Source organism: Schistocerca americana, chromosome X, assembly GCF_021461395.2.
Source record: "Schistocerca americana isolate TAMUIC-IGC-003095 chromosome X, iqSchAmer2.1, whole genome shotgun sequence".
Lineage (NCBI taxonomy): Eukaryota > Metazoa > Arthropoda > Insecta > Orthoptera > Acrididae > Schistocerca > Schistocerca americana.
Genome location: NC_060130.1, coordinates 685,172,531 through 685,195,982, shown reverse-complemented (window position 1 = coordinate 685,195,982; position 23,452 = coordinate 685,172,531). Strand labels below are relative to the sequence as shown.

Below are 23,452 nucleotides of genomic sequence, written 5' to 3'. Positions count from 1 at the left end.
GCAGATGGCTGACACATTGTACTGTTAACTGGCCGTGGCAGTGTGTTAATGCCAATTTTACTAAAACACCCTCGACAAGGTGCACTTACTGCAGATACATCAAATATGCCTTGCAATTGCAGTTAGGCCTGCTGGATTCTTTTCATGTCTTCTCCATCACTTTAAGATATCATCAGCACCAGGGTGCATTACGATATAAGACTCTACTTCATCTGATGTAGAGGATGTGGTGGTGTTGCAGCTGTTGAAATGATCTCTCATACTAGGTGGCAATGAAAGTACACTTACTCTCTCTATCAATTAATGAAAGAGAAAAATAATATGGAAATGATGTGAAAATTGTGGAGGCATACCCAGAAAACGTTCTACTTTCATGAACTGTGATGCAATGGTGTGCTCAAGAGTATGGGCTCCAAAATTTTTATTTGAAAACTGTGAAAACTTTTTTTAACTCGAGGGGACTAAAGGAGGGAAAATGTTACTTTGTTACTAACACATCACAAATTTTATTCAGAGGAAGTCATAATAAATTGGTTATGCACTAGTGATTTACAGTTATTAGGTTCTATACAAAATAAGTACAAACTGTCTTGTTTTACAGCCACCCTATAATGGCAATTTTTCTGCTCAAAATGTTATTTGGAAAGAAGTCGTTACTTGTGCTATGCACTAGTTACAAATTATTATGTTAGTTACAATGCCAAGAGTATTTTATGCACACAAGTAGATTTTCTAAATCGTAACACACTATTATTACATCGTGAGACCTAGCTTGGTCTGGCACAGACACCCAAGGATTCTTATTCACATTCCTCATTTTCCTCATTTGCTGCTTCAAAGCCTGTACCTACTTCACTGTCATCTGTACACACATTGTATTCAAGAAAATTTTCCTCATCACTAAATTCTCCATGGTCTGTGTCTTTACTGGCATCTTCAAGCAAATCACACAGTATGTTAGTGTCAAAATGAAATTAAGCCAGATCCATATGGTACAAATTTCAGTAACAAAAGATGAGATTGGCACCAGAGTGGGCCATTGTGATATAAACTAACATTCTTTTAACTGTGAGTATTTGATATTTCACCTAAGATAAATTGTAAGTGATGAAACAAATATGCTAAGTATAGTAGATATATAATTTTCGAAGTTGAGCAACAACAGCCAAAATTCCACATGGTGAATAAAATCTTCTGCCTTGGGTGTTAAAATACTTTCAGTAAAGTCACTATGGTTTTGTGTCAGTAGGGACCTTCAGGTGACAATTTTCCAAAATTGTCACCTTTAGGTGACAATTTTCCAAAATTGTGACACAGTAAAGTGGTTGCTTTACAGCCAAATCCTATCCTTTATTGTCTAGATAAAACTGATAGCACACTAAAAGCAATTGTCTGATTAAACTAACTGGGATCACGTGGCACCCGTGTGAGCACTACTGGAGCCATTGTTAAAAACAATATTTGCCACGTAGGTACTCAAGAGCATGTGTCACTCGAGTGTCCAGAATGGTGGAAACTGCGAAGAGATACCAGTTGCAGTTGTAAATTTTATGAGGATTTATTAATCTAGGGTTAAATGAAACAGACTTTATTAATATTCTACATCTTCATTTGATACGTTTACATATTTATTTCTCAATGTAGTTTCCCTGGTGACGAATGTGTTTCTCCCAACGAGAGACCAGGTTGTTGATACTGTCAGTGTAGAATGCTTGAATTCGCATGCACTGCTTCATCACTATTAAACTGAAGTCTTCAAAGATACACAACATACAGACTCAGTAGGTAAAGCTCTTGAAGTTTAAATGTGAAGTGTTGTAGAAGAAAATAGGAAACTTCTGGTCGTGAGTGAGTCAGTAGGTTTCAGGTTCTGTGGATCACAACCTACACATTGGGAAATTGTTCTATGGAGTGAGAGGAGTTATCAGTTGTCGAGCCAATGAGATTTCGATTTGTGTTTGAAGTTAATTTTACTAGTAATTAAATTCTTCAAATTACAGAGCGTGGTCAGAGATTTTACAGCCAAATAACTCGCTCCTTTCTGTGCTACACTAAGAGTGTTTAATGGATAGTGTGAACCATTTCTTCTTCTACTGTTGTATTTATGAATGTTACTGTTGTTGTCAAACCATGATTGACTGATGATAACAAATTTCATAAAGGAGTGAATGTACTGAGGCTGTTGTCAATCTGACCAATTGTTAGGAGCTAAAGTGGACACACAACACATTCTTATGTTTGTGTGTAACAAGCACTTCTTTCCTCAGTGATAAGTTACCCCAGAATGTGATGTTATAAGACATTAGTCACTGAAAATAGGAAAATTAAGTAACTTTTTTTACATTTTGATATCCAAAATATGAGTTATTTATAACACAAAAGTGGCAGAGTTAAGACATTAAAGATTAGTAATGTGTGACTTGAACTAAAAGTTCTTATCAACATGAACACCTGAGAATTTAGAACATTCTGCTTCATTTATTCATATACCGTGATGCATTATTTCTAATGATATGGTCAGGTGGTGTGCAGTACTGAATAGCATGTGGTGGTTTATTTAAATTCAGTGATAATCTATTTGCGCAGAACCAGTTACTAATTTTCAAGAAAATGTTTACTTTTCACACACTGAAGTTACTCAGTTAGGCTTGTTTGTAATATGTGCATTGTCAGCAGGAAGAGCTATTTCGGAGTCTCGGATATGTAATGGAAAGTCATTCACATTCATTCAGGTCATTCACATAACAAGAACAAGAGCAGATGCAATATCAATCCTTATGATACACTTACAGTAATTACCCATTCTGAAGATGCCATTCCATTGAGTAATTCCCTGTGTTCCTTAACACAACATTCTGCATTCTATTAGTTTGATAGGAAGTTGATGTCACAACAGAAAGATATGTACCTATATTGGCAAAATAATAGCTTCTGAAGCCAAAGACTGCTTGTGCAGCAAAGGCAAAAGGTTTGGATGAAATGGAAGTGTGGGTGTTTGGTGTTTGCACATTGATTATTTTTCCTGCCATTGACAAGCCATCACTATAGTGACAGATTTTAGTTTTGCAAAGAAGGGATGTGTAATATATTATAACAAAAATGAACCAGATTATCTTTTTAGGGATGAAGATTGGTTCAATGTGAGACCTTAACTTTTCCTGGCGAATTGAATGTTCAAATAACTTACGGGTTTGCTGCTGGGTGACGTCCTCGACTACCACCAATATTTCGACAGGAGCACACCCTGCCATTATCAAGGGACAACTGCCTTGAGAATGGCAGCATGTGCTCCTGTCGAAATATCGGCGGTGGTCGACGACGTCACCCGGCAGCAAACCCATAAGTTATTTGAAGATTGAACAATTTTAACACATGAACTGGATATGGGCCTATATGTATGCATCATCGTAACTCCCTCAATTCTTCTGTTGTTATGGGACTACCTCTGCCCACCTTCTCACTTACCTTTCATCCTGCCTCACACCTCTTATCAGTGAACGAGCCTATGAAGTAATTGTTTGCATCACATGGTGACACTGCAGCACTATGTACAAGCAGTCTTATCGCATATGCTGGCTCTCAGGTAAAGGTTTGCAGGAGAGATTTTGCAACAGGAAAACTTGCAACTCCAAATGGCAATGGTGTGACCTGAATTCCTCCTCAGATAGCTACATTTCTCCTGCCTACCAAATTGTTTGATATTTTACCCATAGAACATTTATGGAACCAATCAAGGTGGCACCCAAGTGTTCTCACAGTGCATCATACATTTTTATAAAATGAGAACTAAACATTTCACTGTGTAAGGTATTAAAATTTTGGAACTTTTGACTTAATGCCCACTTAGTGTACACCTTTTCTTAAAGATTGAGGTAACTAAACAAGTCGCTGGAGAAATTCTGCATAATGAACTATTCATTTGTTCTGATATTGTAATCACACACTAACAACAATGGTACAGTGCATCCAGTAAAGGCCCTCTATTTCTCGCTCTTTCTTTGTGCAGGATAATTTGGGGAGTGAATGTATTTAGGAATGTAAAAGAATGTGATGTTACTGTACAGTTGTAGATTCACTTCCATTTTTGTTTTTTTCAGTAATGTAAGATGACTCTCTCACATTTGGTTTGCAACTAGGTAGAAGTGGTCAGCTTGTGACGTTCCATTAACATTTCTTTATGGACAATAGTTATTTTCTTTATATATGTGTCATACATGGGTAACTTCTTTTTTTATGAGGGCATGTGCCAGTCAACCACTGTGGCTTCTACTGTTTAATTTGTTGAACAAGGAGTTATTGGGAGTTCCAATCCATATTTGGATGATTGACTTGTAGTCTTCTTAAATAATTGCTAACAGTAAGCTTGTGTATGCCCACTACCTGTATTATATGCCTACACGATTACTATGCAGTTCATTCTTAAGTGTTTGACAGATGCTTCATGGAACCACCACTCAGACTATTTCGCTACCGTTCCACTCTCAAATGGCACATGGGGAAAATGAACGCCTAAACCAATCTGTGCAAACTCTGATTTCTCGTACTTCATCATTATGGTCATTGCTCTGTAAATAGGTGGGAATGAAAAAAATATTTTGGTATGTTGTAATTGAAATTTTATGGAAGAATCTTGTTGCAATGAAAAAGCCATTGTTTCAGTGAGTGCCACTCTGACTCTCATACCATATTTGTGATGCTTCCCATAGCAATAACCCAAGACAAGCTGCCCTTCTTCGAACTTCTTTTATGCCCTCTATGATCCTATCTGGTAAAGATTGCATACTGTATGGTAATACTCCAGTAGAAGACGGACAAGTGTAGCATAGATAGTCTCTCTACTAGATTTGTCACATCTTCTAAGTGTTCTTCCCATAAAGTGTTGTTTTTGGTTCACCTTCCCCATAAGATATTTTATGTTATGGGTCCAGTTTAAGTTGATCATAATTGTAATCTCCAGGTATTTAGTTGAATTGACAACTTGTACATTTTTATGATTTATTGTGTAACTGAAAGTTAACAAATTTTATTTAATACTTACCCTTCTTGGCAGCCATATCCATAAGTGGCCCCATTAGTCGCTTAACATTGGAGCTCCCAACCACCAACAATTCTGCCTTCTGTGAATGTCCAGATGTAGCATCCTCTGAAATAGGGCAAACAGATGCAACTGGTTTAGTATCATTATCAGTCACAGTTAGTGCTACAAACATGTTTGTTAGACAAATTGGTAAGGCCTTCTGCTCTGTGTCCCAGGATGTCTTTTGCCGCCTGCCACATCTTGAAATGATCGCCCACTCGACCCTGGCTGAGAGCCCAACCTCAGTTCTGTGTACCGTTTGGAACCTACTTGGGACATACTGGACATTCCTTGGATCTCTCCTCCCCCTCCTCCCCCTCCTCCCCCTCCTCCCCCTCCTCCCCCTCCTCCCCCTCCTCCCCCTCCTCCCCCTCCTCCCCCTCCTCCCCCTCCTCCCCCTCCTCCCCCTCCTCCCCCTCCTCCTCCTCCTCCTCCCCCTCCTCCTCCTCCTCCTCCCCCCCTCCTCCCCCCCTCCTCCTCCCCCTCCTCCTCCCCGTCCCCGTCCCCCTCCCCGCCCTCCCCCTCCCCCTCCCCGCCCTCCCCCTCCCCCTCCCCGCCCTCCCCCTCCCCGTCCTCCCATCAGTGATGCACATTGCCAAAATACATGTGCACAATTAAAAATTAAACTGTTGAAGTACACAGACAAAGCCAAATAAGTGACTTGCCTCTACTTAGCTTGTGATAAAATACACAAACTGGATACGCTGCTAGTGCTGCTTGAATGGAGGTTGGCACCTTACACCAACTAGTCTAAATTAGTCATCAAAACATTGTGAACAAAACTTAACTGTGAACTTCGTGAGAAACAACAAAAAGTGCCATCAATATGATCATGAATTATTGGAAGGCAAGTTGTGGTAAATCTTCATGAGTAGCCAGTGGAAGAACATACACACATTTTTGAAAGGTCAAAGACTGCAGGTTTAGTTTGATAACAATATATTGTTCTTATAGTTGACTAGTACATAAGTGTAATTGATACAAAATCTCAATTTCTTTCAAAGTATTTAGTGAGCTCATGATGGAGCTAACTGTGAGAAAATCAGAAAGTAGTCTTTAATAAAGTGTGCTATGATGAAGCTACAAAAGTTACTACTGGAATTGTTTCCATTACCGTTATATTCATCATGTATAGTCAACATTAATTGCATGTGTACAAACCAAACTAAAGTATTGGATAGTGACTGGCTGGCTTGTGATTTGATAGTATTGTGTTAATTGCTTGTAAATGTTCAGTGAAGATAATTGTTAGTGTGTGGCAATACAATATGAGCATAAGGGTTTTGGTTGAACATATGTTCCAGTCACTGTCACATAGATGAAACATTCCCAAAGTTGTGCAGCAGGCATTACAAAATGTCTGTGTCTATGGGTACTGCTCCGATGTAGATTAGTATTTTTTTACTATAGATACATAGTGAGGAGATCCTCAAGATGTAGAAAACGTCATAAAAAACAAAAATAAATAATAAATCCTTTCAGAAGGAGAGGTTGCTAACTTTCATTCCATGATATTAAGTAAAATTATCACTGGGGGGAAGTCACAAATCTGAAACAGTTTCCATCTAGAAATTAATAGCAGAGTTGTCACATGGGTGAATACATATCCACTGAATTGCACAAGATACTTTTACAATGTTTAATTCACAGACTACATTACTGCATCGAAGAAGTGCAGAAATCAGATTTTATGTAATGTGTTGTATTCTTAATAGTATATACGAGGGTTGGAACTTTAATAGGAGCAACTTTTTATGTACAGCTCGTACAAATTAGATACACGTTTCAAAGTTTTACTGACCTTCAAAGTAGTCACCATCATTGTGTATAACCTGTTGCCAGCAATGTAGCACTTAGCAGCCCCATCAGTCAAACAAATCAATAACAGCTTGCGCTGTACATGCTTGAGCATTGTCCTGCAAAATGATGGTCAGGTCCTGCAGAAAGTGTTATTGCTTCTGTCTCTATGCTGTTCATTTTTGGATCACAACCTACAACCAGTTTAGAGACAGAAGTGATGACACTTTCTGCAGGACTTGACCATCATTTGGCAGGACAACGCTCAAGCATGTACAGTGCAAGCTGTTACTTATTAGTGTGACTAATGAGGCTGCTAAGTGTTATACCACCTACTGCACTCCTCTGACTTAAGCCCTCATGAGTTCAACTCAGTTTCTAAACTGAAGGAAACACTTAATGGCATTCGCTTCAGAACTGCTACAAATTCGTCGGGGTATAGACCACACCGCTCGAACTGTCAACACAACTGGCACTGCTAAGAGTATCCTATGGCTTTCACATCGCTGGCAAGGGTGTAATACACAATGCTGGTGACTACTTTGAAGGTCAGTAAAACTTTGAAACACGTATCTATTTTGTAAAAGCTGTAAATAAATAGTTGCCACTATTAAAGTTCCAACCCTTGTACATTATCTTCTTTGATGGATTCTTTATGTAAATGCAGGCTTTCTCAAAAAAAGTGGGTACATCAGCTGGTTCTCTTAACAAATACTTCAGTGGAGTAGAAAGTGAATTATCATTTATAATGGACAACACAATAGTTGAATAATATAGTTATGTATGGTGATGGACGAAGATTAGTGGCAACTGTCTGAAACAATCGGGAGGTTACCGTGCTCGAAGCAAATTTAGAATGTAATGTTAAAATCAACAGACACAGAGTCGAGAGGACAGTATGGTATTTATTTGTCCAAATTGAATTGGGAGCTGAAGACCATCCACACTGATGGTGTTAACAAAAGAGGCACAGTGTCACTAGGTTTTCTGAAGTCATTGATGGGACGATAAAGGACTGGAAATGTGATATTAGTTAGCTGTTGGCCACATTCAGATGTAGGATGAGTCACATGTGGTGATTATGCCAATTATTTTCAAGATAGAGTGGCTCACAGTACTGATTTTATACATGCTTAGTTTCAAAGGTCTTAATTAGAGCCCATTGATATTCTTAAACAGATCAGCAAATAACAATTTTTTTCTGTGATACCTTTTTTAGTAAAACATGTGGTGTTTCTTTACTTCCACTGACATTATTTCTCAGTCATTTTGCGTGGTAGTTCATAAAAATACTTGAGAGTGTGAGTATAAGTAAAATTGTAAATTCCTAAAGTGGAATTGTTTCATATAGCATGAATCCCTTTAGGAGTCACATCTTTTATACTTGAGTGAGCCATAGTACTTATAACTTACCAGTTTCAGCAATGGGAACTACCAGTACAAGATGCAAAGGAAGAAAATGTGGGTGAGCCAGGTACCAAGAGTGGTACTTAGTCTCAATATAATTAAGGGCTCTATATGGCACACCACAGTTACTATTTATTACAGAATTACTATTCTACACATCAGTGGTCACAAAAGTAGCATATAATAAATGTCGACATGTGCACTGATTAATGGTGAACTTGTCAGAAACAGTATGCGGATATATCCAACTCAAGTCTGGTACATTCATTTTGTATAGAGCAGCAACTGGTAGCAATAGAACTAGCACCACAATCAACAGGAAATTCATGTCCTAGCTATCAAAAAGTACTGATCACTGGTAATGTGTCATAAGGCAGTAATAACAGAATAGTGCAATTTCTTTGGTGCATGAATGTATTTAAATCCATAATTTATATTTCCAATTATGTTATTTTGTTGTTACTGCACACACTGTTGCTGTTTCGAATATTTTCCTGCTCATTTCTTTTGGAGTACACATACCAACAAGTATGTAGTAAAATGACTTTGCACAGAGAAACAGCAATAGTAGTCCTTTCAAAAGTTGTGATTGTTTTCAGGTCACAGACCATCTGTTCTGAGAGCCAAGTACATTATTTTAATCCCCCCTCCATACCTCCCATTATTCTTATGTTACTAGCTGCATCATTATCAGTGATTCATTATTGTGTTTGATTTATAACTAATACAAGCATTTTCGTATTATTTTTAGTACAACAACTCTGTCATTCAGGCAAAGAAGGGATTGATACTCAAAAAATCTCCCTGGGCACTGTATATCAAATGTCCCTCACTTGTTAGCATATTTCCCTTCCACATATACAATGTTTAGACAAAGTCCAAAGATGGTGAATTACAGGTATGAGCACACTGTGATATCACTGTCTCAGAAAAGTATTCATAAGTCTTTATGTTCTACACAAATGGATGGTTCATATCTGGCTTAAAATTTTCATCTCCATCCCATAAGGTTGAATGCAAATATGTTGCAGTCAACCTTCACCCATTATTCCATTGTGTATCATCATTCCTTTGGAGCTATTATCTTAGATGGGTTGTTAAGTTGTATCCTCCAGTCTTAGTTCCTTCTTCTATTCTCTGAATACACTATATTGCATTACTCTCAGAAAGTGTTATACAGTTATTAGTAAGTCCACTGGTTTATGCCTCTGTAAATACTGTATATTTGCAGAAATATTTTGTCTAAGTATCTTGCTGTGCTCCATATTCACTTTTATTCCACAGTGATAAGATACCTTTCATTTTCAGTAGCTTTGGTTTTTTTAGTAGAGCTACGTGGACCTTTGTTGGTGAATCAGCCTTAAACAGAGATATAGCTGCTAATTTTATATTAGCTACACACACGAGATGACAGTTCTGGTAGTAATGCAATTCTATGAAACTGCACCATAGTGGTGGTGTACATCATCGTATGTTTGTAGACTTGTAACATTTGACCCATTTAAAATACATTATTTGTATGGACAATTTTCATCAACTAGTAACAAGATAAGTTGAGATATACTGCCTGTCAAAGAAAGTGAAGCATCCAGAAGAGGATGAGAAAATGAAATAAACCATCACAGGTCAAGAAAGTATGTGAGCTTACTTCGATTACAAAATCGAATCAAAGTTACAAAGAACTTGGCAGTGTGAGTTGTCCTATCAGTATGAGGATGCACCCCTACTGGCCTGAATGTATGTAGTGATTCAGTTGGGAAAGTTTTCATGTGACCATTGTATCATCTCCTGAGGTAAGCAGGCCCACAGTTGTTGTAACTAGTCCCTGATATCCCGGATATTGGCATTTGGATGGAGTTTACATCCAGGCTGGTCCCACACACATGATGTGGGAGACAGATCTGCAGATTTTTCTGGACATAGGAGTAGCTAAACATTATTCATACAGTTCATAGACACGCATATAGATGAGTGTTGTCCTGGTGAAAAATGGCACCACAATACTGTCATATGATAGGTAAGAGACAAGGATACAGGATGTCCATGATGTACCATTGTTCTATCAGAGTTCCCCCAGTCACTGCCAGCTGAGACCTGAAGTCGTACCTAACAGCTCCCCACACCACATTACCAGAAGCAACAATGCTGTGCGTCTCTAAAACACTGGAGGAACTGGACCTATCCCTAAATTGACACCATACTTTCTGACGATGAACTTCCAAAGTTGTGCAGAACCATGATTCGTCACTGAACACATTGTGACACAATATGTCAGCAGTCTATGCTATCCAGTCATGACAGTACTCCAAACACAGCTGCCTGTGTTGTGGTGTTAATGGCAGCCTACGGCAGCCTTCATGTGGAACAGTAATTCCCTAATCTGGCTGCTGCAAGTCTGACTAATGTGTGGAATGACACAGAATGTTGCAGGGAGTGCATCACTTGTTTTTAGGTGGCAGGTGCAGAGGTGAATGGGTTGCAATTGGCTTGTTGCACAATATGGCAGTCCTCCCATGTCACAGTCAGATGTGGTTGACCAGAACTTGATGATGAGTGTGCCAGCCCTCAGTCTCTCATGCATTGGGCCACTGTCACATCCAAATGCCCTGCAAATCTGGATATTGCAGAGTTTGACCAGGCAGCCAAATGGAGACCCACAATGAGACCCTTTTCAAACTCTTGTTAGGTTCTGATAACTCAGTCATGAGTACGTGCCACCTCCGTGTCCTTCACAGTAATTATTCAACATCTGACACTGTTCATGTCCCTTATATACCTTACCAGGTGTGCAACAACACTAAACACAAACAACATGGGGGACTGATGACCTTCGCTGTTTAGTCCCCCTTAAACATCCAACAACCACCACCACCACAAACAACACTAATGCAATCTGGTAGCTGCTCTACCTATCATAGGCAACTCTAATCATTTACACACCCGCTGATGGTGTGTGTACGTATCTGAAGTTACCTTAACATCCAATGTCTTCAGAGTACTTCAGTTTTGTTTGTCATGCAGTGTAAATTGTTACTTCACAAAGTAGAGGAGGCATTGAGCAGCAGACACACATTTTTAAATGTGCCTGTTTGCTACTCAATGCCTCGTCTGTGTGGTGAGCAGCAATCTTGTCTTACATCATATTTTTACTCCATCCCAGATTTCCCATTGTTTGATTTCATGAATTAAGGTTTTTTTTTTAATTCATAAAAATAATATGATGGAGAAAACACTCTGTAGTTTTGTGATGTCCACAACAAAACTATTCAGATGATCCAGTATAAAGACTTTTATGCAGTGAATTATCACTTACCATGTTTCTAATTAGTGCTTCCCAGTAAATTATCAGATCTTAGTTGAAGTTTCACAGAAATGTGTGTGAGCATATCAGAGAAAGAGAGAGAGAGAGAGAGAGAGAGAGAGAGAGAGAGAGAGAGAGAGAGAGAGAGAGAGAGAGATATTGTTGTATATTTTGTTCTTGTTCATTATTGTTTTTACATATTTACTTCTATCCTGATTTCCTTGAATTTGTTGGGGCTTCACTCTGTGTGGCAATTAGCTACCCATTGCTTTAATTTTTTTTTTACATAATGTAGCATCATAATTTAATATGAGTTATGTCTTATTTTGTTTTGTTTACTCCACATTCACCCATGCTGTTGCACTTCTAACTCTGTCTCCTATACTCCTGGAAATTCTAAAGCTACTGACAAACCTGCAGTGCTTTCTGCTATGAAGAACTAAGAATGAATCCTTTGGAAATTACCTTGTCAGCAAGCTGTTGTGTTGGTAAGTTACATTTTTGTGCCTTGTATTGGTGGAGGGGGGAGGGGGGGGGGGGAGATAGAGAGAGAATGAATGTGTGACAAAGTAACAGTTTCAAATATTTAATGTACATGTCATGTAATCTTTTTAATAGTGACAGAAGCAACTGACAGTTATAATTTTTAGTACATATTTTTCTTTAAACTAAACTCATGTTCTTTGAAATTGCAGATGAAGTTTCAGTTCATGAGAAGCATATTAATAACACTGCTGTGAAGAGCTGCAGTTTGTTAGAGTGTTTTCAATAACAGCTATAGAATCAGTGAATTAAGATGCTTTTTAAACCACTATGAATATGACTCCATCTTGCTAACTCTTAAAAAAGCCTACAGAATTTCTGTTTGCATTCCAAATTTATGAGTAAAATAAGGTCATCTTTATGATGGAAATGACTGGCTTATTGTTAAAACAAAATTGATCATTCAGGCTAGATTTCAGTAGAGAATATGCCTAGTTGACTACTGTGAGGGTATTTTTTCAGTTTTATTGAGATCTGAGCGAATTTAACCCCCCCCCCCCCCCCCCCCCCCCCAATAATAGTTTCCTATGTGACTGAGGTCCAGTTGAAAGTAGACCTTTCACTTGCAGTATGCACAGCAGAATTTCTTTTACAACTCTCTGCTTTTGTTGTGCTTTTTGATAACTATGAAAGCAAGTAACATTTGCCAACTTTATTGGCAGGCTGTTTGTCTCACTGCTTTCACATGTTTTCTGTTAATATTCATTGTCAATAAAAAGGAAGTAATAGGAGTAGCAACAAAATATCCAGCCTTTATGGAACATTTATTTAATTTGGTGTTGTTCCTTATGTTAAAGCCACTGATCAGATATACAGAAAATGTGTTTCCTTCCTGCTGTTCCTACTACATTCATTGTTAGGTTTCATACATTTTTGCAATGTGCAGAAGATAAATTGATGGTGAATTGTCAAGATAGTAGAGCTGAACAAACAGGTTTAGTGATAAATGCATGGAACTCTCAGATGAGATGATCAGTTTTCAGGTCCCTGTATGAACATTCAGAATTAAGTGTTTTGTAGTTTCCATAAATTGAAAATGACAAGATGGTTACTTTGAAAAGGAAAAAGCCAAAAACCTGTCCCAGCTTTGATCAATCTGAATGTAGACTCTGTCGGTGAGAACATTGCCATTGACAGGACTTTGATCCCCAGTCTTCTTTTTAGAGGTTTCTGAATTATAGATTAACAAGATGTATTGTGTGTCATTGTAAGCTTTGTATTACAAATGAAATTGATTAATTAGTGTTGGCTGTTTGTGGTATATGTTTGATTCATTCATTTCCTTACATTCATGGTTAAAATTAATGCTTTTTGCTACCTACACAAAGAGAGAACAGAAATGAGTATTTATAAAAGTAGTGGTATTAAAGCCCTGAAAATAATGAGGAATTTGGAAGCAACAAAAGAATTATAGAATAACAGAAAAAATTGCTTCCATACTTTGTATTGCAAATACTGAGAACTACAGCAGTAACAACTAAAGGTGTACCAGAAATACCTTACGGTTTTTAAACTTTCATGCACAGGATGCCCATCACCAGGCACTGTAACACTGTTTGTTTGGCACTGTCCTCTGGAGTTCAGTTCGGATGTAGTGCCAGTCTGTGGAACACTGCATTGTGGTGGTAGAAGGGTTTATAAAGACAGTCTTTAACAGTGCAACTTTTGATGCAGGTTTGGTCAAAGCAATGTCCCTTGTTGCAGTACTCTGTTGCTGTTTGTATCAAAAAGTGAGAGCCTTACTTTAACAGTCATTCTGAGTGCTAAACAATCAGGTTGCAAACATTTATGCACCATCAGGTCAATACCCTTCATCACGTGAGGACCCAACAAAGTGGAACAGCAGCTCATAATGCATGTCTAATGTCTTTCGAGTGGAATGAAATGTTTCCAGGCAGAATCATTTCTTACTATTACATCAACTCGTCCACTTGTTCACCTGACATGACAGCATCTGTTTAATTTTTGTGGGACTATCTTAGACATAAGTTTAAGTAACACACAACCAGTATTGATGAGTTAAAATATTGAATTTTTGAGTGCATGTGGTAAATTCCAGATGACCTGTTGCTGTGAGTTACATTATCACTTTTAGGCAGACTACATGAACATGTCATTCTGCATGGTGGACACTTACCAAATGTTATTTTCAAGAAATAGAAATACATGCTAATTCATTATAAAAAAGAGAATTTATCATTATTAAAAAATAAATATTTATGCTTTCCCCTGAAATGTTTTCTTTTCAAAACTGTCAGCTGTTTCTGGTGCATCCTATACCTTGGAGTAATTTCAAACTTTAGATTAAAAGACAAATTTCTATGAGAAGTACAGAGAAGAAGAGAATTTTAGAACATATGAAATGCAAAGTCAATGAGATGTGAGGGCTTAAATGTGGGCACGGTAAAAGAAGACATAATTGACTTTGTAAAGGTTGAAAACACGACACATTCTCAATCAGAACAAAATTGATGCCAGTGTTTAAAGAGCTCTCCCACCTACCTCAGCTGATATGAAGGATCCTAACACAGTGTTCTGGTGGACCATTCAGACTTGGATGGTTCCTTTGAAAGGGCACGGCCAATTTCCTTTCACAGCTTTGACACAACCTGAGCCTGTGCTCTGTCTCTAATGACCTCAGTGTCGACAGGACGTTAAATCCAGTCTTCCTTTCTTGCTAAGTTTGAAGTAAATAATATACATCCTTCATAACTGACACGTTGTTGTTGTTGTTGTTGCTGCTGCTGCTGTTCATTATTATTATTATTATTATTATTATTATTAAACAAGCTGACAAAATAATTCACTTAACATTCACAGAAATTTTGGTGTGCATCTTCAGATATAATTTCTTATGATGTTGTATGAGATCATATAATGATCACACGTCACATCTTACGGCCGTGTTTAACATTCTAGGTCTGCAGCAGTGATATTCATATGTTTCATAATCTGCCATGTGTTTCTATAGTTAATTTTTGTGCAGTGACAGATTAGACATGTGTATGTGCATGTGTGTGTGAGAAGTGCATTTATTTTAAATTATGACACATTTTAATGATGGTGGGTGGTGGTGGTGGTGGTGGTGGTGGTGGTGGTGGTGGAGGTGCCTCTGCAACTGTATGAATGTGTATTCAAAAACACAAAATTTAGCAAGTTTTCATATTGTGAGAAAGTGTTTGTGGCTGGTGTCGTCAGTGACCAAACGTATTTGGTAAACTTCCAAGATGATGTGGTAGTTTGTAGCTTGACAGCTGAGAAGGAAATTGAATGGTAAAAGTATCACTAATTTTCAAATTTTGCACAATTGCTATTGTGCTGCATTTTTATTAATTATTATTGAATTAAATTATTTTTTTGCAGGGGGTGGGGGGAGGCAGGTAGGGGAAGGGGGTGAGGGATGTTAAAACTTACAGAAAATCAGTTGTTCTTATTAATGTTTGTAGCAACTATATTTTATTTTGCATGGTGCCTCCCCTCCCCCCCATCCCCAATATTGAGGCAGATATTTGCAGTGCTGAGTAAAATTGTTATACTGCATTTTTATGTTGCTTGCTTATATTCCTATTACCCAGTTGAAATGGTCACATATGTTTGCAGTGTTGAATGACTCCATGTGTAGCAAATAGTGGAAGTACATAATGGAATTTTGTGCGTAGGACTTATCGCATTTCATGAATTATGCTTGTTTCTGCATGTAAAGTTTGAAATTTTTTATAGTCCGAAATTTTGTAGCATGTCCATATCTACATAAATACTAGCATGTTTCAAAAGTTATAAGACTGTCTTCAAGGATTTTGTGTGTGACTTTACTTCATTTAATTATAGTTGCCGTGACCTCAACTGTACCATCTCTGGTAATGTAAGTTTTTTTTGTAACAGTTTACCTGAAGTGCATTTGAAAATAGCAACAATAATTGTGTGTGTGTGTGTGTGTGTGTGTGTGTGTGTGTGTGTGTGTGTGTCCTGGTTAACTTTTGTTGTATAATATGTTTGATCTATGCCTTTGCATGCAATATGGTATTTGTCAGATTGTATATTCTTTACAGATACCACACCAAGAAACTAAACTCAAGAGGTTAGTTAGGAAGTACCTCTAAATTAATTGCTTAAATATTATCAGTCTGTTACCCCATGTTTAGCTGTCTTAATTTTAACACTCACACATAAATGGTCAATTTACAAGAAGTTATGTAGGAGAAGACATGCTGTCATTTTGTGTATATTTTTTCAGACCATTAAACGTTAACCTTTCTTCCTTACATAACGTTAGCACATTTTCAAATAAGCTTACTTTGACATAACCTGGACCCCTTGGACTGCATGTTAAAGGTAATAATCACCCATACTGGTTTGACTATACAGTCACAGACTGTTTTATTTTTTATTTTATTTTACACTTTTTTTATTTCTTAACTGTCAAAGCATGGTACACAAGTATAATAGAATCATTTTTAAAAATTTGGGTTTTTAAAAATGACAACACTTCATGAATCTTAATTTATTACAAAATTGTTTTAGTTGGATGGTCAATGTCTGACACGGACTACTCTGAGTTCATAAATTACTACTGTTTAAAACCATAGTAAGACCAGTCTTTTTTATGCTTTCTTTTTGAATAAACACAATTTATATTTTAAATGTGCTTAACAACAGTGCACTAATTAGTAAACCTTTTTACAAATTATTACAGATAAGAGTGGTTAACGCTTTCCGTCAGGGCCTAGATGCTCGATACAGTGACAACCCCACATTGGCTGAAGTTCTGCGGAAGCAGTCATCACTTAGCAAGCGGCTTTCTCAGACATCCTCCATAGACTATGCTGATAATGTGATGGATGAACTGGCAATCCCAGAAATTGATGTGGAACGTCTTTCATCTCACAGTCACACCGAGACTGCAGTTTAGTCAGCTCAGTGTCTGTGTGTGCAATCACGTGTCTGCAGCAGAATGAAGAGAGGTGTTAAAGTTGCCTGTGTTCTGTTACGTCGAGGTGCAGTGTGCTGCACATTTCTCATCTGTAACTGAGATGTGTGTACTTCAGCAGGGAGGAAGGGGGGGAAAAGCAAGGAATCAGTGAAGTGGTATCATTTTTACCATAATTTTCTTTAAATATATGTTCACTTACTGATACAGATAATGCAGGATGATGATTCCTGCTTGTTTTTCTCCATGTGTGTTCGGATCTTTTTAATTTATTTTGTATTCCCAGCTCAAAGTAACTACTGAACTTTTACGCCCTCACCCTGGTGTGTCACCGAGTTTGTGTGTATGTGTGTGTGTGTGTGTGTGTGTGTGTGTGTGTGTGTGTGTGTGTGTGTGTGTAGTCAAAAGAAAAGTGATGAAACATTTGCTGCAGTGGACAGTTCCAAAAGACAGTTTTTATTACTCTTTTACTTTCTGCTAATCTGTGTTTCACCTTTGAGACAACAGTGCTTTGATTTGCGTGTGATGATAGTGTTACAGCCAGGAAAGAGAGTAGGTGAGCACAAACTGTTGTTGTTGTTATGTAATTATATTGAAAACACTAGATTTTGAAACTTTTTGAAGAAACACCAAGTGTATTAGATGAGGAAGCAAAAGGTGAAAACTACACTGCATCAAAAATTTTAGTTTTTGTTTTGTATATTTGCCTAATCTAAAGTGAAAGCTGACATTCTATGAATTAGGTCCGTTAAAATGAAACTGATGTTAACAGTCTTGTACAATAGTTTGACAAGTGTGATCACTCTGAAAGAGCTGTTACTGGCTTAGATGTGTGTATCATTTGCTAGCAGTTGTCAGTGCTGCATTTAAAACTTTCTCCAAGGAAAGTGCAACTGCACTTGCAAGAGCACTGCATAAGACTATTGGGAGGATTGAAATGACATTCATTTGACCTGCCATTACTTTGTGCTCTCAATTACAGTATCAGATGGTGCATGAAGCTGTCAGTGAAGTTCAAGAAATTGCAAATTTGAAGTGCACTTTGGAGTATGAAGTTTTAGACTGGGATGTCATGCAATGTCTAGTTGCCTGCCCTAGTGAAATTGCTATGGAGCTTGTCTTGTTACAGAAAATGTGCATTCATATATTTATTTTGGGTGAATTTATGCAGGGTTACAGGTGGCTCTGTTTAGGAGGTTGGATTATCTGAGCTGTAGGATCACTTCTTTCTCTTACCTAGTTAGTTCCATGAATTTACATGCAGACAACTTTTCAGCCTGTAAAATAAATATTTTCTAGATGATGCAGTTTAAAATAGCTATAATAAATGTGTGCATACACAGATATATTTGTACAACAGTAATGACCTAAGAGAAGGCTACTTACAGTTTCAAAGAACAGAGACCACTGTTCAGCTAATCAAAGAGTTAACAAATATTGGCAGTTCATCTAAAATTTTTGCATCAGAAACGAAATGTTTATGTGAAATGGGAGTAAGTACATAAAGTACACTATTGTTTTTAGTACACTCTGTAATGTCTTTTGTGGAGGGGAGGGGGGGGGGGGGGGAGCGTGCGTTTGTTTCCATATTGAGTAAATACATGGGTATACAATCAAGAAAGTGCAGCATAAATTTAATTTCACTTATATGAATAATTATTTTATTTCCATGCAATATTTTTAAATCCCTAATATTGAAGTAAATACCAGGATGGAGCAGAATGTGGAGCATCAGTTTAATGAAACTAAAGATACACAATACCCATGCAATAACTTAAAATGGAGATGAAATTTCTTGTTCCTTTTAAAAGAATATTGTACAATAAAGTGAAGGTTGTCTGTGATGCAGACAAGAATGTACTTACAGCAGTTTAACAGTGGGCTGCAAAAGATTTGCAGTTCCTTTAAATAGTAGAAATACAACTAAAAATAAACCAGTTACTGAGGCACACAGTACTACATACGGCTCCCACACTACAGACTGCCCCTCCCACAATTTGCTCCACCCCCCCCCCCCTCCTCTCTATCCACTCCTACACATGCCCCCCCCCCCCATCTGCAATCTCCCACATTTTGCCCCTTGTCATCTGTCTGCTCATATCACCCCCTCCTCCCTGACTGGCACTTTCTCCCCTTTCTCCCCATTTGACACCCTGTCCCCCCTACTCCCCATCTGGACCTCCCCCCCCCCCCCTACTCCCTACCTCGATCCCTCTCCCCCCCTACTCCCTACCTCGATCCCTCTCCCCCCCCTACTCCCTACCTCGATCCCTCTCCCCCCTACTCCCTACCTCGATCCCTCTCCCCCCCTACTCCCTACCTCGATCCCTCTCCCCCTACTCCATACTCCCCATCTCGATCCCTCTCCCCCCTACTCCATACTCCCCATTTCGATCCCTCTCTCCATTACTCCCCTTCTCAGCCTCTCTCCTATTATTCAACCCTCTCCCCTCACATAAACTCTCCCCCAACTGTGTCTTTCTCTCCACTGTCCCCAGTCACCATATTTATTTCACCCTCTCCCTTATCCTCATCTTGCTTCTCTCTCTCTCTCTCTCTCTCTCTCTCTCTCTCTCTCTCTCTCTCTCTCTCTCTCTGTGTGTGTGTGTGTGTGTGTGTGTGTGTGTGTGTGTGTGTGTGTGTGTGTGTGTGACAAACACACACACACCACACTTGATCACAAGCATGTGTGCACGCACACACTTTCACTTACTTACTTACTCACGATATTTTGGATAGCGTACACTTTCTAAATACACATTCCATGTATTGAATATGAAATAAGCAAGCAGCCTCTCTGCATATTGTCGTCAATGGTCTCTTGTAAAATGTTATACAAGAAGTGTCTACAGATCTCAGGGTCTCTCTTAGATGGCTTTATTGAGAGTTCTGTTACAGAATTAAGGGGACAGTATAGGGCTGAAATATTTGTTTCAGTAAAGTGATAAGGAACTAGTGCATTGATTTTGTAAGGTTATTTTAAACTATTATAATCTTGCAACATTTTCTGTACGTATAAAAATCATGCGAGAGATATCATGTGTGCCATTATTTCATCTAAGGAAAGTTGGGCTAGTTTACCTGTAACTAATAAACTTTTCATAATTTTCTCCACAAGTGGCATTTCACAGACCCCACTTATTTTTTTGAAACAATTCTTTTCTGTGGTTGCCGTACCAATTCAGCAATAATGTGAGTGTGTAAAGATATATTAATGCCAAAAACTTCAAAGGAGTTAGTATTCCCTTACTTAGATGAGATCAATATTTATTTGGGAAAGAACTCTTATAGAGCTCTTAAACTGACATATTTGTGGGTGTATTAATGTGTAAGAACAATTAATTTTATTGTTTTTGTAAATACTTGTTTATTAGTATTTAATTTTGATATGATTTATTTGTCACAAGTAAGATAGTGATTGCCCACAGAGATCTCATAATATCAAAATTTTACATTCTCATGCTCCAATACAGCTTTTACCTGAAATAAAAGTTCTACTGAAAGTACTTTTAACTCAAATTGAGCAACACTAGACAGATTGTAAATGAAACATATGTAATAAACTCTAGGTGTATGGTATTTACATAGAGTTTCAGAATTATTACTCTGTTGAAATGAAAGCAGTTTTAATATTCACTTCAGAGATTCTAAAGTGAAAACTGTTTTTGTTGGAACCAGATGTCAAATTAAATTTGTGGGGTATGTGGACGGGGAAGATGGGTCTACTTCTGTACCGGAGTGACTATATCTCACTGGTATCCCAAAGAGATTCAATCAGGGTCAGACACTTACTACTATAAACTGAACAACCATAAAGGTGATAATAGTGGAACTATTTCTAATTTATTTCTCTTGTCTACATTCCTGTCTGTCTCTCATTTGATTCTTTTTATTATTAATATTTTTTTACTCGTCTACCAATAATGACCAGATTTTTGTGTCCATAAGGGTATATGACACATCTGTTATGTCACAGGCACTAATATTATTACTGTTGTTATTGTTGTTGTTGTTGTTGTTATTGTTGTGACAGACTTGAGAAATACAAATGTGTGGCATATCTTCATGGCACATGCGTCATATTCTTTGCAGTTCCTAGTAATCAACTGTTTAACATATGCACAAATCTTGTGTAATTAGTGTTGTATTTACCATTGAGAATATTAAAAATGTGGGGGGGGGGGGGGGGAGGGGGGAGGGAAAGGAGGTATGTGTAATGTGAAATTTGAGTCTGAATCTGAAGCACTTGCATAATTTCTTTAAACTCCTTTCTTCTATTTAAAAAAAAATAAAGCTTAATTATTTCTACATAAAATAGTTAGTTTCAATTTTCAGTTATTTATTTCATTGTTAAATTAAACATAGTGAATGCTGCTATTTTACATAGTCACTGCATAAACTGATAGGAATTTACGTACCAAGTTTGTCTCCCCAAATTTTCGCACAAATAAGAGTGGTTGAGTAAAAATGGGAAACCCAAGACGATACCAGTTCTCCATCTAGTTACCTATTTACAATTTCAAATGTATCCCTCATCTTTCTTGCTGAAATGTTCTCTCAACTTCCGTGTGCCCTGTAGTTTTTAACTCTATCACTACTAGCTACATTAATATTAGAAATAGTATTGTAATACTTATATACAATATTTAATATATGTGTATGAAATATTTATTTATTTATTTATTTATTTATTTACTTACTTACTTATTTATTTTCAATATAAAGTATCCTGCTGGTCTTAGCAATGTTGAATTTGTGTGTGTGTGTGTGTGTGTGTGTGTGTGTGTGTGTGTGTGTGTGTAGGCGTAGGCGTGCATTCATGCGCGCATTTCCTAAACTGTACAGGAATAAAAGTTTCTTAGTAATTTCATGATTTTCTATGTGTTTTCTGTTTTCATTCAAAATCTTCCTTTTCGAAGTTTTGGAATGTAATAAACACTGATGATTGTTGTGATTTGTGTGTATCTGAAATAAATGAGGAGACATTCTCAGGCTCACTCAGCTGTAATATCAAAATGAAATGTATTTGTTGATTGAGTGCAGTATAGCACTATTTTAGTTAATGCAGTGATTTGTTGTTCTAACCTTTAATGATAAAGGAAATGGGTAATTAAAGAACTGATTCATTCCTTAACTTAATGTAGAAGTATTTCAACTTTTCTCAAGTGCATTATAAGTTTCTGGTTTTTTTGTGCTCACAATAGAACTTTGCTGATGGGGTACCTGCTCTCTGAAAAGAAAGATATTGGGAACTCTTTGCAAACATGTATATTTAGCAGACTTTGTTCTCTGTATGTTGAGTGCACATTTTCAAGAGTGAATGGTATGCTTTGCCAGATTGTACTTAATATGTAACATACATAGTTTAATGGATGACCATAAGTGAGAAGGGAAATTAATACACTTAAGATTAATTTGATCTACATATTTACTACTCCAGTAAACTGTATGCTAGTGTTCAGTATTGGGCAAAGGCTGTTGTGAAACTATCGATTGCAGTGAATAATTGTACCAATTTAAATGTCCTGCAGTATGGCTATGTACAAACTCAAATACCTAATTTTGGTTATCTGTTAAATCATCTAGTCATTAAGAGAGTCAAAGGATATGCAGAATATAGATTGCTCTAGGCAAATATGAATGGTGCTCTTCATGGGGTATCTGCAAGGGTCTCTGTTATGCAATTAATTCTGAATCCATTGAAACATAAAAGAAGGAAAAAAATACTCCCAAGTTTTGTAAACACGTGTTAGCAGTTGAACTTGCTGGTCCATTTGGCCCACTGTTGGCTGTTGGCTTGTTTCTTTGAATAAAAAATGATGATTACAAAATACTTTATGGCTGAATTATTATAACTACCTTTCCTCAAGGCATTAAAATAAAATGAACTTTCTATCTTCTCCCCATCCATTATACCATAGCTTAATGTTTCCATGTGGATTATAGTTTTGTCTGCTTTTCATCAGATTCTTCACTGAAGATTTACATACATCTAAACAGAATGTTATTAGATTACAAGTTCACTTTATTGGTTGGACATTTGTACGAGGAACTTACAGCTTGTGCTGTTCGTGTCCTGTTTGTGCCTCACTGATCTTGGCACTCCTCAGTGTGTATACAGGGCCACTACTTGCCTTGTAGACAAAGGATGTTCTGTTAGGGTGGTGAGAAGATAGTTGCCACCCGCATTGGACAGTGCTCAGCACACCTTGGGTATCTCACCAGAGCTGCTGCTGCTAGCTGTTCTTCAGATAAAGTTAAGTTGTTATAATGCACCTTAAATGTGGCATATTACATAGGAAGTTCAGGATGCATTTCCCAGCTATCTATCCTGCCCTCCCCCCCTTTCCCCCCAGCCCCCCTACACGGCCGTGCGGAGTGGCCGTGCGGTTCTAGGTGC

At 37.6% G+C, this 23,452-nt stretch overlaps 1 protein-coding gene across 2 annotated transcripts in view; it reads left to right on the top strand.

Moving 5' to 3' along the window:
- The window catches only part of LOC124555120 (plasma membrane calcium-transporting ATPase 2), a 370,405-nt gene extending 352,050 nt beyond the window's left edge, over positions 1-18,355 (top strand). The window contains exon 25 of one of the 2 annotated variants that reach the window (XR_006968519.1): positions 16,819-16,898. Coding sequence is in view for 1 of the 2 variants with exons in the window: in XM_047128924.1 (XP_046984880.1) it covers positions 16,819-17,034 (216 nt within the window). In the remaining variant the exon portion in view is untranslated. Of the gene's footprint in view, positions 1-16,818 lie in introns of both variants that reach the window. The other variant, XM_047128924.1, reaches the window with a different exon arrangement.
- Positions 18,356-23,452: the final 5,097 nt, after the last annotated feature.